Raw genomic sequence first — 19678 nt, 5'->3', positions numbered from 1 at the left:
AAGTAGGGTCACTGCATATTATTATTATCTTTATTATTGTTATAAGCAGGTTATAAATAAGGTGTGTGTGTAGACCCCAAACTTCTGACCCGGGTTTGGAGGGCGCCATAGTTTGGGGGTTTTTAAAATAAACGACCCAGATTAAAACGGTTGAGATTCAACGGCTGAGATTGAGCCATGGAAAGACGTGCCAACAGCTGTCGAGTTAATGCACTGCAAGTTCCCACAAGCTTGCCACGTGTGCGACCGAAGATCGAGACGGAACTAAAGCGGTCGTCCTAGGGTTTCTTCACCCCAATATGGGCCGAGACCGGTGTCCGTCGGCCGGCCCGAAGGCCCAGCCGAAGGACATGGACATGTTGGTTATAGGCCCACCAAGGCCCATCGAACGAAGGCCCAATATGCGATTGAGCTACTGGGCCGAAGGACCTACAGGCCCGCGAGACGAAGGCCCACGGAAGCCCAGGCCAAGGCCCACTACTCGCAGACCGTTGGAAAGAACAAGGGACATAACACCCCCTTTCACTCCCTCCTTAATGATTGGTAATGGCTGAACATTCATGGCAGAATTGGGTATAAAAACCTTTGTGAAGTAAGACAAAACATACACACATTCTCGCATACACTCTGCTTTTCTTGTATTATTACCACACCCCTACAACCAGATTCTTATTCTCACACCGGAGATGAATCGGGGGTACAAACCCTCGCATTCTCTTCACTTTCAGGTATCAGCCGAAGCCACCTTCAAGGCGGCCGAAGCCTGTTCAAACTCCCGAAGGAATCTGGGCGTAACATGATTTTTTTTACACTTCTATTGGGCCCTAATATCATTTTTAGCTCGAGGCTCCAAAATAGTTGAGACAAGCTGCTTCACTTTGACATAATAACATCAATAGTAAAAGCAGGGACTTGAAATTTATAGGTATGTGCAGAGAGATCGAGCGGACTGGTTTCAAGTTTGTTAGAATATTAATGTGTCTGTTTGGAAAATCTTAAAATAAGTAATTTATAACTTAAAATAAATAAGTAACTTATAAGTAATAAGTAAATTAAAAATTATAAGTTATATAAGTATTTGGATAACTTTATTTAAAAGCCAGAATTATTTTTATTTAAATGAACTAAAACAAATATTTTTTTATATACAATTATCTTAATTCATGAGTTTTGAATTAATATAATATTTATAAACATATATTTTAAAATTAAAGTTAATAAAAAACGAAAAATTAAAATAAGTTAAGAAAAAGTACGTCGTTACTAACATTCAACTTATCAGCTTATAAGTTATAAATTCAACTCATAAGTGGGGTCGACAAACACTCCTCAATAAGCTGTTACGAACTTATAAACAATAAGTAGCTTATAAGTTGTCACACAAACAGGCCAAATATAAGATTCTAGTAATGGCCTTTCTCTAATATATTGAGATTTTAGAGCAATTGGTTCCTTCACAAATGTGTCTAGGTAAACTGTGGATTAGATTAATCAAGTAGAGTGCTACTTAAGAACATCTCCTTTGGAGATGATGGCTAAAATGATTAGCTAAAATAATATAAATTAATGGTTAGATAAAATTTGTCGAACCTGTAATGTGTTATAGTCCAACCGTGTTAGTTATAATGGTTAGCTATACTTTAAAAATAATATTTTATTATTATTTGTTCTTGGAAAGAGGAAAAAAATAAATAATGATGATTTGAATGTGTTTTATAGGATATCTATATTTCATTCATGGTTCAACAAATTTGGGAGAGCAAAACAGGATAGCTATAATTATAATTATAGCTAACATTAGTTGATGGTTGAAGTGACAATTTTCTAGTAGATGGCTATATTTTCCTGCCACATAGACAATATAGCTAACAAGTCATGTGGGTTAGAGATGCTCTAACTCGGCATCCCTTGTTACGGATAATATTTTAAACTGTCTCATGTTTTGCGTTATGTTTATGACAGTTAGATAAACAGTTAGTACTTTGTTGACAGAGTTTATCCCTGTAAATTTCAAAATTTTAAGAAGTATTATTCATCCAAACCGCAGATTAAGGCTTTGATCAACAAGAGCAGGAAGGTGATGATCAAATCTATGTAAGCCTCTTACAAAGCTTCAAAGATTAAATACATTTTCACAAGAGTTAAAACATTTGTCAAGCCAATGGCTATGTAAGGGTGTGAAAGAGGGGTCCTAGGTACTGACTGTGGGCGACTGAGGATCCGAATTCTCCATACCAGTTGGTAAATGTGGACTCCAGGATTTTATTAATTTCTGTGGCTTCCTCATTTAGAAACGATAGCACAGTCTCTTCTTCGGCATCTTCCTTCATAGCCGATTGTGTCAGTCCTAGCACTTTTAGTTCATGGTCTTTTCTTGAAAATGATGTGGTGGTGGTGTCCATTGAAACCAATGGTGACATTGTTCCTTGATATGGAGAATCAGAACAGGTACTGCTATTGTTTGTCTTCATTTCTTCTTCCATTGCTGCCCTTTGCTCCAACACTTTCAAAGATGTTGCCTTTCTATATATCTTACATAACACCATGTCCTGCATACATAAATCCATGCATTATTAGTATACTATAGTTTCTAATATGCTATATAAACTATAAACATATCATTATCTACCAAAACATATGTGATATAGCTGTCCTTATATGTCACTTATTTCCCTGATCACGCTTGCATGTTGTGTGCGCATTTGAAGTGTGTTGATTGGTTACCTTGTGGGAAGGGCATGCAGCAGGTAAGCGGTACTCATTCATGATCCAATCAGTTTTAGTGCCCCTTGGTGCCCTTCCTTTGTAGAAGACCAAAGTCTTCTTCAGTCCAATGACTCTCTTTGGATCGGATGAAGTAAAAATTTTGCGGTCAGAGCCTGTGGCCTTCCAAAACCCATGTTTAGTGGTTCTGTTAGGCCTCCCTCCATTGCCATGCTTTCTGTCCCTTGGCACAAAGAAATACCACTCCCTCTCCCCAATCTTTGCCAACTCTGTAAAATATGCATGTTAGTTCTAAATGTATTTATCAATTGTCAATATTTTGGCAAACAAAATTAACTAAATTTTAGCAGAACCAAGAAAATATCATGTACATACCTGGCAAATACCAAGGATCATAACCGTAGATATTAAGAACGCCAATGACATCATAATGCAATGTTTTCCCCTCAATGGTGTTTTTGAGGTAGAATTGGATGAGCTCTTCCTCAGTAGGATGAAACCGAAAGCCAGGGACTTGGAGTTTGGTTGCTGCTGATTCATCCATGGACAAATAAGGCAGTTAAGGTGTGTGTTTGTTTAACTTGGTTTCTAATAGGTTAAGCAATCTGATTCTGTATGTTAGTTGTTTGCTCTTGTTGTATGATACTGACATTCACTTGTGCAGTTGTGCTACAAGTATTGTTTACAATAATGGCAAGCAAACACAAAGGTTTTATAAGAAAGGAGAAAGCACACAAATGCTGGTGTATTGACTTCTGTCCCCACCCATGACTCCAGAAATCTAACAAGACCTGGAAAAAATGAAGTCTTTGCACTTTAGGCTAAATTTATTGCGTAAATATGTGTTGGCAACTTTTTCTTTGCACCGAGAGCTAAAATTATTGTGTAAAAAATAGCCGAACATTATTCAGTAAATCATTTGTATACATTTGTGACGAGAAATGGGTGAGGCTAACCCACGCTTCAGTCCTGGTAAACTTTGAAAATCAATAAAAATCTTGAAAGCCTAACTGATTCATAAAATTGAAATAAAATTTTCTTAAATATCCGCCTCAACTTAAAAAATCGTAATTTTTTTAAGCTTTGATTATATTAAAATTCTAGTTCGGTCGCTGGAGTGACTGGGACAAGACTCATTAGTGGTTGGGGATCCACGCGGTTATAGACAAAGAGAGTTGTATGATGATGAGTGAGGGGGGCACCAAGCAAGCAACAGGCTCCAAGTCTCTCTTCTTCCTTGAAACTTGAAAGTCCAGTCTAGCTTTGATTTGACCCTTTTTGTTCTTTTACCCATACATTATTCTGATTCAAATCTTCATGAAGCTCATTTTAGTCTGTCATTACATTCTAATATTTGGTCATGTAACTATTACTTTAAAAAAGATTTGATGAATAATCTAGATTATAAACTTATAGGTATATGATATATCTATTTTTCTTTGGTATGCGTATGTCTGTGCAAATAATTATAAAAAATTAGTATGTGGCAACTTTTAACTGATTCCTTTACTATGATTATGATAAACTCATGTTTTCATAAAAATCACCACTAACGAAAATAGTTAACTCGTCAAAAGATCATTGTCAGAGTGCGCACAAAACCATGATATATACCTGGTGATTTAAGATTTAAAGTTACACAAAGAGAAGGAAGGCACGGTCATAGGTAGGTATAAATACTTCAAATGTTCATAAATTAGTTCAATCGCAAAAATAAATTTGATTTGAAAATAATCGAGTTGAAATCGACTCGAACATATCATATACGAGACATTTTTTTAATAATCATCAAATTATTTCAAACTAAATATCCATGGTTCGGTCTAGTCGAACTCGAAGCTGATCGTTGTTCGACGAAGTTCGATTACAGCCTAAAATAATATCATATAAAGGGAAGAATAATTAAATGTAACATTATCCTTCACTGAATAGTTAAAAGAATTGACTTGAAGTCTCCTCTTTTGCCTAATTTGAAGCAGTCCATGCTTTTGTGGGCTTCAATCAATCCAAAGGCATAAATATTCTGTACCCTCTCATGTGCTTAATAGATATATGAAGTTCATGCACACCTTCCTTGCTCAAATCAGAAGTTGCCCCTTTCTTGATTTGGTATATGACATCGACATGACCACACTCATTTTCTACTTGATTTAGCAGCACTCTAATTATTTTTTAGGATTTAAGATTATGCTAATTCATAATTAAATATAATTGGAAGTGAAATCATCTAAACATTACTCATTCTCATGTATTTTTTCCAAAAAGCAGCCATATACACGATTAAAATCTGAGATTTTACCGTGAAAACACATTAGGTAGAAAAGAGAAACCCGGGTCTGAAAATGCAGCGCGTAGGGATGACAATCGGGTCGGGTCGGGTCGGTTATTGCAGAATCCATATCTAAACCTGAAAATTTTATCCATACCCGAACCCGAAAAATACCCGAACCCGAAAAATACCTGAACCCGATCCATCGAATTTGGGATCAGATTTGGGTATACCCGAAACCCAAAATTTTTTGAATTGGATATTAATACCCGAAACCCGAACCTGAACCCGAAATCTGAAAATTTGTATAATTATTGATATTGCAAGTCCTTGGGATCGAACACGCGACTTGTAGAGAAAGAGTTTTAATGTGTCATCTTCAACCACTCCACCACATCATTAATTGTGTTATTATATGTAGGGTGACAATCCATGGAGGAGTCATTTAGATAGAGGTCCGTAGAGAACTATTATTAAAAAAATGTAATACACAATTTTTTTTTCATTTTTCATCATATATAGTTACAAATTTTAATTACCAAATTAAAAACAAAGTTGCACATGTTTTTATTTAAAAAATCATTAAAATTTGATGAAATAGTTTCAAGTGGTTCTGTAGTAGAATCACACATAAACCACACTTATCCCAAATTATTTCACAGTAGAATCAAATTTAAAATCATTTTTTTTTAAATTTCAATTGTTAAACATTTTATTATATTTAAATATAATTATTATTCTACATTAACAACGAATTTGATGAATTTCTATAATAGAATTAAGGGTTCTCTACGGTTCTCTATATAACAGGGTTCTCCCTCGAAGAAAGACCATTATATGTATATGTAATATTTTAAAAAATCAACTCAATTGATACCCAGTTTTTTAGATTTATTACTAAAACATATTTTGTTAACCTTATAAACCTTATCACCCATTTAAATGATTGAATAATTACATTTCATTAAACTTTATAATTAGTTAATTTTCAAAAAAATATAAAAATATATGTTTTAAAAATTATATAATAATATGTATAAGGTAGATTATAGAATATATATATATATATATATATATTGAATATTGAGGAAAGTTCTATGGAGTTCAATTTTTAATTAAAGTTTTTGGAGTCCATCTATCTATATTCTGCAAATAAAATATCTTCTAAAACGTGTTATCTTGCAAAACATGTTTCACAAATATCATTAATTCAATAAAATCATGCAAATTTCATATATTTACAAGTAAAATATGTATGTTCTGCAACATGAACATTTATATTCTGCAAACTAAGCATGTTTTGTAGAATAATATATTTTGCAACGTTCTATTTGTAAAATCTATGTAATCTGCAAGATTTTCAATAAAATTGTGATATTTGTAGAATATCATTCAAAAAATAATACGTTTTGCAACAATTTAAGCTATATTTCACTTGCAGAACATATATGGACTCCAAGGACTCCAATGAAATAGGGGACCTCCATAGAACCTAACCCATATATTATATATAATATTATAATGTGTAATATATAAAATTCTAATATATATATATATAATATATATAATATATATAATAATTCGGGTTTTTTTGGATTTCGGGTTCGGATCGGGTTCGGATAGAGTTTCAGATTTCGGATCGGGTTTCGGATCGGTATACCTAATATCCAAATCCAAAAATTTTCGGGTTTAAAAATTAAATCCATATCCAAATCCAATCCAAAAAATCGGGTTCGGTAAATCCAAAATTTCGGGTTTCGGATCGGATATGCGTCAGATCGGATTATTTTGCCTTCCCTAGCAGCACGGGGAGAATCCATGTTTGAGAACTCCAAAGAGGCTAAAAATAGAGGTTTGTAAGTCAGAGCAGCTAAAATTATTATTTATTTTATAAGAAATAAAATAATAATACATAAACACTTACAAAAAGTTTTTATCTATATATAGTTCAGGTTTCCGGTATAGGGCCCGTCTTATTTTTAGGTTAATTAGATTTAACTTCAAATCAAAAATGTGTTTCGTAAATTTATCAAAGCCAGCTCGATTGGATACGTGTTAAGTTTAGATTTTCGTTGATGTCAAGATATGATCAAGGAGCAGACAACACTGCATGCAAGTCGGGACATGAAGGATGAGCCGACATCTTAGAGGAAGTCGACATGAAGATCAACTAATAAAAGTATGACTTGGTCTGTTAAACGCCGGATTTGTAGGGATTGTTGTTGAACAAACAACACGATCTTCACTCACAATTCAAAATGGAGAGATAAGTGAAGAGGAAGAGAAAAAAGAGGAACAACCCTAAGAGATAAAGTTAAGGTGGAGGAAGGAGAAATGCAACTCGAACAACATACAAACACAACAACTGGATTCAAAGTCCTACACCAGCTCGAGTTCGTCAAGGAAGAAAACCATAAAACATAAACACCACACCCGAAAAACCAAGACATACAACCATATATAAAAATACTAGTGATGATACTTGTATTTGTTCACTCTTGATAGATGAAACTCTTGTAATTTCTATCATACATTTAGTGAATTACATTTTAGGTTGGGTACATAATCCCACTCGCGGCTTTTTCCCATTCTTGGGTTTTCCGCGTCACCAATCTCTCGTGTCAAGCATGTAAGAACCCAAATTTTTGACATCAGTAAAAGACCTTTATGAATGGTAATATAATAACTTGAATTTTTGAGACCTTGTAAAACGTTTAATGAATAGTAACCCTGACGGATGGGAAAAACCTTTGAGCCCACACTATGTAGTACATGAGAAAATGAGTTTCGGAGTTGATATTACAATTATACGTACTAAATGAGTGTATGTAAACGCTATTAGTTTTCGAAGAAAACGAACTTTGAAAAACGACCGTATTTACGACTCATCGAGGATTACGGGAATCACAATAGAATTACGAGATTACCCCCCCCCCTATAGATTTATATTCAAGTATGATAATTAAAAATATAAGGAATAAATACGAAAGGAATTACGTCACGAACCATTTACGAGTAAGTATTACGAAAACGTTTAAGCAACCGAGCGAACGCGTAAACGATTAAATAAAGTAACGCACTAACTAAACCATGGTAATAAAGTAACCATGGTTAATTTATCAAATAGTAAGCTAACCATAGGATGATCAAGCAAGCTATCCGAATAATGTGCTAAGGAAGCTAACACAAGTAGTTTCTAGGAAGCTACCTAAGATTTGTCCCCAAGATTTGCAACAAGAATAAGCCTAGAATGTTATGCTAGGAAGATTATCAAATCAAGTGGAAGATCTCCCACCCCATTTCCTAGAAGAAACCTAGCAAAGCAACCAAGCTAAGCAACCAAGGGAAGCAAGTATAAATACCCCCACCCTATCAAGCTTCCATTCGGCCCCTTGAAGAAAAATGGGAGAATTCAATTTCAAATCTCAAAATCTAGCCATGGTAAAATCATCCCATTAATTCTCAAGCTTCCTAGCTATTAAAATAAGGTAAGAAAATTCTTTCCTCTCTTTTTATTAAGGTTTGATGGGTGAAATCAAATCAAGAAACTCACTAGTGAATAGTATGAATAGTAACCTCTCTTTGGTTTCTTAATTTCAATGGTGGTTCTAGGCTCCAAAAATCATACCAAGCACTTCCAACCCTCCACCATCCTCAAAGACACATCTCAAAATTTCAAGAAAGGTAAAATCTTTGGCCCAACTTTATTTAAGATTCATTTTTAAGATCCATTTAGTATGTGGTAGAAAACTTAGTTTAAGAAGTTGTATTGTTGAGATCTTGAAGTTTAAGTTGAGTAGATTTAAGGTTGATTGTTGTTGCCTCAAGAACATGATGTTCTTGAGAGGAGTTTGTCTGTTGATGATGAAATGATAATTGTTGGTGGTTGTGTTAAGAGTTAGGGCGTAAACGAAACCTCGATCGTAAACGTAACTCCGTTAAAACCAACGAATCGTAACTTTAAGTTTTTGCAGAAAATCCCGGAGTTCTAAACTGTAGTTTCTTAAAATATAACCCTTGATTATGATAGGCAATGTTATAAGGATCTTTTACGTACTTGAATCGCTTGATTCCGATTTATGGATCAAAAGTTATGGTCATTTTGGTAAAAGTAATTTACGCGACAAAAACTGCTACAAATCATGAACTTTGAAAATATAAAGGATCGACTTAAAAGTTTTCATAAATCATGAAATTTTTACAGAGAGTAACATATTGAGTTTCCTAACTTCCATAAAATTTCAAGTGAAAATAATGATTTCTCAATTTTATAAAAATATCGGAGCCGAGACCGCACGAGTAGAAACCGTAAGAATCCATAAGTGGAGCCGACGACGATAAAGAGAATGAACATAAGATACTTAGAAAAATGAAGCGACTATAATGTGAATAAGAACTTAAAGGAATAATAAGGGTAGTATAAGTTGAGAGGGTGTATAATAAGTAACGCATGAAGTGCGAGCCGCCGTAAATTAGGACGGGACCTAACAAAACGAATTATGTTTATGATTATAGATTTCCGAGCGGAACCTAGAGCATCCTCCACCTCGAGATACCCATACAAGTTTTCAAACCCTACCTTTTAAGAACTGTTGTGTTGTGAATATTTTAAAAAATTGTGATATATGCATGAGATTGTTTTAAACTATTTTACGAAGTTTGAGATGTATTACCATACTCAATTGTTGATAATTTCTAGTATATGTTCATACCGAGTTCGAAATATTATATTTAGGCCGAGAGCCGGTCGGTGTAAGCTTATAAAAATCCGGAAGTATTCCGGAGGAGTTTATAATTGATAATGTTGACGCTAGCGAGTAGCGTGTATATATTTTAGACCGAGGATCGGTCAGTGAAAATTGATGAAAACCCGGAAGTATTCCGGAGGTGTTTTAGTTAAGAATATTAACGCTACAGTAGAGCGTGATATATAAGTCATAAGACCGAGAGTCGGTCAGTATGTTTTATAAAGTATAAACCTGGGAATCATCCCGGAGATATTTTGGATGATTAAAAGTCCATAATGGTATGTTTTAAAGGGACTCAACGTTCACTTGTGAAACATTAAAATACCTCGAACTTTTATTAAAACGATTTCCCAATGATCATATTCCCTCAACTATATTTTCTTGTTCGAATAATAAATACTATATACTTATTCCTTTACTATGGGAGTAGTATACTCCAACGATTATTTATTTCAAACTCGATTAATCATTAAAGATTATTACTACGTAGACATAAACTAGTTGAGGAATATTATTTTAAATACTCTTTTGAAGAGTAAACTCATTCGAGGTTTAATTATTTATCGATTATCATTTAATTAATTATTATTTAATTAAAGAGTTTATTTTGATTTAAAATCATAGAAACTGATTTAAAACATACATTCTGATTTCGGAAAATCATTCGAGTAATTTCAGATCGTCGGAGAATATTATCCCGACTTATTTAATATCTTGAATATAGTTTCAAGGAGAAACTTTTCCCCCTTATTAATTATCTGTTGACAACAGTCAACTCACATCCTTAGTACTTCCTCCGAAATTCTCGGAAGTACGTATATACATATATATATACACTTATATCTTAGAGAGATAAGTTGTTTCTATCAACAAGCAAAACGCTTGGGGAACTTCGATGTGGTTCGAGTTCTCGAGATTGATATAATTATTTTAAAGGACAAGGGAGGGGTAGACTCTGGTACCATGTGTGCTAGATGGACTACCAAAGGTACCGCAGGCGAAGGTACTCAGTGTACTCAGGAACTTGTGAAGTATGTGTATACCCGAAAATGGGACACGTAGCCCGAATGCGGCAAGGGTGATAACCGGGATACGAAGGTGTCGTCCTTCTACTAGTAGAAAATGTTACTTTTATCGTAGTACGACTGATCATCGTATGCAGTGGCTCCAACGAATGTCCTATTCTTCCAATTAAAATTGTGATGCAATACCGTAACCCAAGCCTAGGTGCTGGGTTAACTATTAAGGTATCCGCAGGTTAATAAAATCCACCAAATGATTGTTTTCGTAAAAGGTGTGTATCACCAAGTGAAACTATTTTTGAATAAAACGTAACTATCAAATATGATGTTTTACGTGAGTTTATCATACAGTCATTTTCATACTGTACATTATTATGCTGGGCATTATAGCTCACTCTTGCTTTCTTTTAAATGACACAACACAACAGATAACCAGTATGCCGGTGTGGGACTTAGTCACTTGCAGTCATGGGGAGGATCCCTGGCAGCTTTGTCTCAGGTGTGCTAGAGTATTAGATAGATATAAGATATCAGTCGTAATTATTTTAACTTCATGTAGATGTTATAAATAATTGTTTGAGATCCTGTAAAGTACATTTGAGTGTAATAAAAGAAGATTACATTTTGTACGTCATTTCTAAGGCTATAACTTGTGTGTGCGAGTATGAGATTGGGGTCTGTTGGATTATTGAATCAATACCAGGTTACACATGAGTGAAGGATGGCGTGACGACCCAGATTCCTGACCCCGGATTTGGGGGCGTTACAGTAATGGTATCAGAGCATTAAGTTATAGTACTTAGAGACGAGAGTGCTAGGAATCTGTCTAGATGCGAGAATACTTAAGAGCTCATATAGAGTTCATCATTGGACTACCGGATGTATCCCCAATGGGTAGGTTAGGATAAATGTATATTTGAGGTATTAAAGCATGACTAATAGGACCATTGAAGATTATCAGGATGATGAGGAGAAAAATTAGAATCATATTTGATTTGGCAAGGATATGGATGTAGAAATTGGAGTTGAGTCTCCAGAGCATTCGGGGTAAAGACAATATTACCAACACCATATGTAAATTTTGATAACACGAGCCTTGATACTCATAGTTCTTTATAGGTTGCCCGTGAAGGGGGCATCACATGTGAGGATCATGAAGTCTAATTATTAGCATACAGTTGAGGTTATTGGCCCAAACTAGTTGACAGTGTCATTTTACCAAGGAGGATGGGAATGCCGTATTAATCATAAACTTACCAGAGATAGTGTCCAATATACCCTTGAGGATTCTAATTCTGTTACGGAATATTTGAATGTAATATAAGAATGTCATCATAGGACGAGTACACTATGTGATATTATTAGTGCACTTAACATGTAAGGTTATGATGGTTTAGCTCAGAAATCGAGAGCATTAAGAATTGATAGCATGTCTATAATTAAATGGCATAAGATTACAACGAGCAATGGTTTGATCTTAGAACCTTTTAAAAGGATAGACCAGTGAGTCTAGAGTGAAATTCTTCGGTAGAAATGATGTCAGAGGCAACGTATATATACACGTAGACCTCTAATATATTTGGTAACGTATGATTCAATTACACACACATGTCACCGAACTTATGGACTGCATTGAGATCCCTGAGAGATCTCTTTGATCTATTCTCAGGGGGAACTTGCCACTTATAGTTAGTAACAGATGCGTGTAGCAGGCAACTATCGGCTTAACAGATGTTTTTGGAATATTTCTGAGTAAGGTCTTCGAGGTAAAACACCGGAATGACAGATATACGTGCGAAAGTCAAGTTAGTAAGCGATTTTAAAATGATGTTGAAAGAGAAACTATTTGAAACATGGAAATACGAAGAAGAAGAGGTGGGATCATCCTCAGATGGATAATGACGAGAGTTAGGATAATCAGTGAAATATTTTGGCACCTACTCACTGTCACGTTACTCCCTCCAAATTGTTGATCATTCGTACTGCCTTGATAAGTCATATCAGGCAATCCTTTTCGTTCCCTACTTTGAACTTCTGATGTGACCATCTTGAATAGTCTTTCTCCCATCAACACTTGTTCAATACTTTTAGTTCATCCATGAACTTTCATTCATAGATTATGATCTTCTTGTTCGACTCAGAGCTATTTATACTTTATTTCAATTATCCAAGAGTTTATATATATATAAATTTTCCCTCAATTCATCGATGGATATTCATAATGATTATCTTCAATTGATTCTTCTTTCTTACTTACTCTTCTCAGTCGAGATTGTAAATATCTAACAAATTGTTAAAAATATGGATGATCTAATATCCATATATTCCTCGGGAATCCTTTTCCTCTAATCGGAATGAAATTATATATTGAACTTTGAAATCATAGTAAGGGTATCAATTTGATATTGGTATTCCGATTCAATTCTATTTAAAGATATGATGAAGTATGTGAACTAGGGCACCTATGAGTGTACCCTTTATTTGGAAAGAAATATTTGATAAGAGGCTATCGATTGTTCCGATGCCAAGACCACTCGATTCAGAGTTATAATTATCTTTCTCGACCCAAATTTAAAAACTCTTTATTTTAAAATCGTCATCCAGGTAGCCACAATTTCTTCAGTGGTTACGATGTTGAGATTTTTACAAACAAACTGGAATATGCCTAGTTGCATATGTTCTCATGAATGACTAGTTAATTGTCCTAACTAGTCAAAATTTTAATTAATACGACAAAAGCCTAGCTAATCGTCCTAGCTTGTTGCTATGGGCCAAACCAATTGTGCTGGCCATTTTCTTAGCCGGTTGATAATATTGCTTGATATGGACTAGTTATTATTTTGTTAGTTCCACTTCCAATAAAATTTTGATTATGCCATAGTGCATTATATATGCCAGATTTAATTGTTGATGAAATTTTCAAAGAATGATTTAATTGAGACCTAACTAGGTCGCCCACTCAAACGAGAATTCATATCCAGTTTTATGAAATATTTTGTTCATGAAATATTTTATTTGTATAACGAATATCCAATTAAAATTACAAAGTGATTGAAGAACAATATACTTCCCTATTTATTAATCATTGGATAAAATTCCTTCTTTCAAAATAGCACCTCTTGGAGACCTTAATGGTTAACCTTTGGTTGAGGATGTCATTCGATATTTCTTTCATTATTCGAGAAGAAAAGTATTCTTTCAATGGGAAAATCTTACAACTATCATTCGTATGATGTTATTATTCAGCAATCACTGCTTTCAATGGATATTCTCCATAATATCACAATATAGAATTCTAAGGACATGGAAGGATAATCTTTGATTATATTCTTCCTTCCAAGTTATAAATCTTCTGAGTATTGCGACTCTTTTATTCAGAGCTCATTATTTGTTCAGATGTTAGATTTTGAAATCTTGTTAAGATTGTCTAAATTTCATCGATATCATGAAAATCATTTTTCCAAGGCAAATTGCCTTCCCAACAAAGAGAGGAATAGTTGAGAACCGGTTGTTGTAATATGAGACTGAAAGCTCAGTGCTATGATGGTGCAATCGGAGCATCGTGATGAGTAAGTTGTTTTAAAGAGGAGAATACCATGTTTAGCTATTATCATAAGTATCTTTAATATGGTTATAGAAGAACGAAAATAGGGATACAACGTGATTAGTAAGGTACACTTCTATGAAACATTATCGGGATAGGTGCTAATAAATTTGGGAAAGACCAAGCATGTATGAATTTGAGGAATAAGATTTTCAAAAGGTGAAGGTAAGGTTAGTAGCAATACCGTGCTAGAAATACTCGACGATAAAAATAGGATGTTACGTGAAGTCTAAAGATATGTCTACGCAGCTTAAGGACCGTGACATAAGGCTTTCTAATAATAATCTAGAATAATTGCGATAAGGTTCGGACTGAAAGAGACAAGGAGTTTACTTATGAGAAAATTTTGGAAATTTTTTACACTGAACACGAGAAGAGGCTATAGACAAATTGATCAAAGGCCATGATTGAGAAATCTATTATCATCAAGGAAAGGCCAATGTGGTGGCCGACACTTTAAGTAGGAAAAGATATATTGAGGATGACAAATCTCAGAATAACTGATGAGAAGGATCGCATGAAAAGAACGCTTTATTACTTAACAAGAAGACTTAAAGATGCCTAAAAACATAAACAGATATTAGTCATGATAGGATATGAAAGGGGATGTCAGCGAGTAGGTAAGTAAGTATTCGACATAGTTGGAAAATGAAAACGGAAAGGAGAGGGTTAAAATTTTGGCGATTACGACTTGTAGATGACCTAAATAAGGTTAAGAGTTAATTATAATAAATTTTGAAGGAGGATTATCAAGAACCAAGTTAGCCGTCGTGCTATTTGAGGATTTTGAGTGATAGATTAAATAAGACCGCTTACTTTATTATGCAAACGATAGATGTCCACTCTATAAAATGTTTATGAACACAGGAGAGATAATTGGGACAGAGAGACCCCGTGACGACTGCGCCTCACAAGGACCCAAGATTAATTTCACAATGGGACTATTCCCAATATATTTTGCGGAAGAGGACGGATAGAGGAATGACTTAGAGTTCACAAATCGATAAGTAGAACAAGAAGAATATCCTGATCATTGAAGATACGTCTAGAAACTTACCTTTTATTTGGAAAGGTTTGGGGAATCGCCTATTATTGACAGATAATTCGTGTAGATATACTTACCACGCTAGCATACAAAAAAAAAATAGTCGCCGATATCCCTTACGAAGAGCAACATGAAAGAATGAAGGATGTCATTATCAGAACTGATAGAAGGCAAAGAAGATCGTACACACCCTATAAAGGCCACTAGTAGCAGGTACCAATAAACGTGAATACGTCTAAGGCGCTAGCGAGAATAACAAGTACGACCCAGAAAGTGTCGTAGTACTATAGATATTATACGGAGTCCGACCAATGACGGAAGCTGAACGTTGCACGATCCTAAAACGTGACAATCAATTGCGTATGAAATGGTGCTTCCTTCAAGATGGCAACAAGACTATGACGTGCTTTACGTTACTACGAGAAGAAATGTTAAATCTGGCGCTAAGCGTGTAGCAGGAGACGAGCGTGTAGAAATGCAACGAGAACTTCTTATATAACTTAATCGACAGAGAGGATGAGCCAAAATGGGAAAAACATTAAGGAATGAAACTCTAGCACTAGTAGGAGCAATGTAGGGGGAAACGAATAAGTTGAAGGATGATTCTAAACAAGATGCACTAATCGTCCATATCATAGATTTTAAAGGAAATGAAAAGACCAGTTGACGTTAATCGAATTATCGACAATAACGAGTTATCATGCGTACATTGGAACGGCTACAAAGCTTGTACGGAAGAAAGAATCGTTCTCTCTTAGGATTGGGAAGAAGTTGGTAAGCGGATGATACTTGGACCATCGTTGAGTCAACAGACCAAAGAAATTCCTAGAACTTATCAGGACCCGGCTAGTGGCAACCCAGGATAAACAATAGAGATATACAGATCAAAACTATAAAGACAGGAAGTACAAAGTAACAAACCAATTATTGTTGAAAGTGCCTCCCAGGGAGGGAGTGATGAGATTCGAAAGGGAAAGAAATGTTGAACCCAAGATTTATTGGACCAGTTGAAGAAAAGGACTAAGAAAGTTGACTTATAAATTAGCACCATCGTCGAACGGTCACCAAGTTTATAACAAGTACCATGAATTGAGGTTAAGAAATTTAACTGTCAAAACCAAACATATGATTGAAAATGAGCTAATAAACTCGTAGCCAGACTTAGCGTACGTTGAGTAACGTGTAGAGGTCATAAGACTACAAGGACGAGTACCCAGAAATATATTGGATGAATGAGTGGAAATTTTATGAAAAGATCAAATACTGCAAGGTCAACGTGAGAACTCGAGGATGTCATGCGAGAAGCATATCCCTACCTGTTTCTGAACTGATTCTGGGATAGAATCCTTTTAAGGGGGAATACTGTAAGAACCCAAATTTTTGACATCGGTAAAAGACCTTTATGAATGGTAATATAATAACTTGAATTTTTGAGACCTTATAAAACGTTTAATGAATAGTAACCCTGACGGACGGGAAAAACCTTTGAGCCCACACTATGTAGTGCATGAGAAAATGAGTTTCGGAGTTGATATTACGATTATACGTAATAAATGAGTGTATGTAAACGCTATTAGTTTTCGAAGAAAACGAACTTTGAAAAACGACCGTATTTACGACTCATCGAGGATTACGGGAATCACAATAGAATTACGAGATTAAAAACCTACGGATTTATATTCAAGTATGATAATTAAAAATATAAGGAATAAATACGAAAGGAATTACGTCGCGAACCATTTACGAGTAAGTATTACGAAAACGTTTAATCAACCAAGGGAACGTGTAAACGATTAAATAAATGTAACGCACTAACTAAACCATGGTAAGAAAGTAACCATGGTTACTTTATCAAATAGTAAGCTAACCGTAGGATGATCAAGCAAGCTATCCAAATAATGTGCTAAGGAAGCTAACACAAGTAGTTTCTAGGAAGCTACCTAAGATTTGTCCCCAAGATTTGCAAAAAGAATAAACCTATAATGTTATGCTAGGAATATTATCAAATCAAGTGGAAGATCTCCCACCCAATTTCCTAGAAGCAACCTAGAAAAGCAACCAAGCTAAGGAACCAAGGGAAGCAAGTATAAATACCCCCCCACCCCATCAAGCTTCCATTCGGCCCCTTGAAGAAAAAGGGGAGAATTCAATTTCAAATCTCAAAATCTAGCCATTATAAAATCATCCCATTAATTCTCAAGCTTTATAGAAATTAAACTAAGGTAAGAAAATTCTTTCATCTCTTTTTATCAAGGTTTGATGGGTGAAATAAAATCAAAAAACTCACTAGTGAATAGTATGAATAGTAACCTCTCTTTGGTTTCTTGATTTCAATGGTGGTTCTAGGCTCCAAACATCATACCAAGCACTTCCAAGCCTCCACCATCCTCAAAGAAACATCTCAATATTTCAAGAAAGGTAAAAATCTTTGGCCCAACTTTATTTAAGATTCATTTTTAAGATCCATTTAGTATGTGGTAGAAAACTTACTTTAAGAAGTGGTATTGTTGAGATCTTGAAGTTTAGGTTGAGTAGATTTAAGGTTGATTGTTGTTGCCTCAAGAACATGATGTTCTTGAGAGGAGTTTATGTGTTGATGATGAAATGATGATTGTTGGTGGTTGTGTTAAGAGTTAGGGCATAAACGAAACCCCGATCGTAAACGTAACTCCGTTAAAACCAACGAATCGTAACTTTAAGTTTCTGCAGAAAATCCCGGAGTTCTAAACTGTAGTTTCTTGAAATATAACCCTTTATTATGATAGTAAATGTTATAAGGATAGTTTAGGCTCTTGAATCGCTTGATTCCGATTTACGGATCAAAAGTTATGGTCGTTTTGGTAAAAATAATTTACGTGACAAAAACTGCTACAAATCACGAACTTTGAAAATATTAAGGGTCGACTTAAAAGTATTCATAAATCATGAAATTTTTACAGAGAGTAACATATTGAGTTTCATAACTTCCATAAAACTTTCAAGTGAAAATAATTATTTCTCAATTTTATAAAAATATCGGAGCCGAGACCGCGCGAGTAGAAACCGTTAGAATCAATAAGTGGAGCCGACGACGATATAGAGAATGAACCTAAGATACTTAGAAAAATGAAGCGACCATAATGTGAATAAGAACTTAAAAGAATAATAAGGGTAGTATAAGTTGAGAGGGTGCATAATAAGTAACGCATGAAGTGTGAGTCGCCGTAAATTAGGATGGGACCAAATAAAACGAATTATGTTTATAATTATAGATTTCTGAGCGGAACCTAGAGCATCCTCCACCTCGAGATACCCGGGCAAGTTTTCAAACCCTACCTTTTAAAAACTGTTGTGTTGTGAATATTTTACAAAATTGTGATATATGCATGAGATTGTTTTAAACTATTTTACGAAGTTTGAGATGTATTACCTTACTCAATTGTTGATAATTTCTAGTATATGTTCATACCGAGTTCGAAATATTATATTTAGGCCGAGAGCCGGTCGGTGTAAGCTTATAAAAACCCGGAAGTATTCCGAAGGAGTTTATAATTGAGAATGTTGACGCTAGTGAGTAGCGTGGCGTGTATATGACCGAGGATCGGTCAGTGAAAATTGATGAAAACCCGGAAGAATTCCGGAGGTGTTTTAGTTAAGAATATTAACGCTACAGTAGAGGTTGATGTATAAGTCGTAAAACCGAGAGTCGGTCAGTTTTGTTTTATAAAATATAAACCCGGGAATCATCCCGGAGATATTTTGGACGATTAAAAGTCCATAATGGTACGTTTTAAAGGGACTCAACGTCCACTTGCGAAATATTGAAATACCTCGAACTTTTATTAAAACAATTTCCCAAGGATCATATTCCCTCAACTATATTTTCTTGTTCGAATAATAAATACTATATACTTATTCCTTTATTATGGGAGTAGTATACTCCAACGATTATTTATTTCAAACTCGATTAATCATTAAAGATTATTACTACGTAGACATAAACTAGTTGAGGAATATTATTTTAAATACTCTTTTAAAGAGTAAACTCATTCGAGGTTTAATTATTTATCGATTATCATTTAATTAATTATTATTTAATTAAAGAGTTTATTTTGATTTAAAATCATAGATCCTGATTTAAAACATACTTTCTGATTTCGGAAAATCATTAGAGTAATTTCAGATCGTCGGAGAATATTATCCCGACTTATTTAATATCTTGAATATAGTTTCAAGGAGAAACTTTTTACCCTTATTAATTATCTGTTGACAACGGTCAACTCACAT

At 34.6% G+C, this 19678-nt stretch overlaps 1 protein-coding gene across 1 annotated transcript; it reads right to left on the bottom strand.

Annotated features, from left to right (window-relative positions):
* Positions 1 to 1973: 1973 nt before the first annotated feature.
* Positions 1974 to 3570, bottom strand: LOC141697821 (NAC domain-containing protein 6-like). Its single transcript, XM_074502368.1, has 3 exons — positions 3100 to 3570; positions 2725 to 2993; positions 1974 to 2549 (listed from the first exon to the last, which is right to left on the bottom strand). The coding sequence occupies exons 1-3, from the start codon at positions 3266 to 3268 to the stop codon at positions 2166 to 2168; spliced, it is 822 nt and encodes a 273-aa protein (XP_074358469.1). The 5' UTR covers positions 3269 to 3570; the 3' UTR covers positions 1974 to 2165.
* Between the last annotated feature and the right edge of the window lie 16108 nt (positions 3571 to 19678).

The sequence above is a fragment of the Apium graveolens genome, chromosome 11 (assembly GCF_009905375.1).
Source record: "Apium graveolens cultivar Ventura chromosome 11, ASM990537v1, whole genome shotgun sequence".
In the NCBI taxonomy this organism is placed as follows: domain Eukaryota; kingdom Viridiplantae; phylum Streptophyta; class Magnoliopsida; order Apiales; family Apiaceae; genus Apium; species Apium graveolens.
This window is presented reverse-complemented; position numbering and strand designations above follow the sequence as displayed.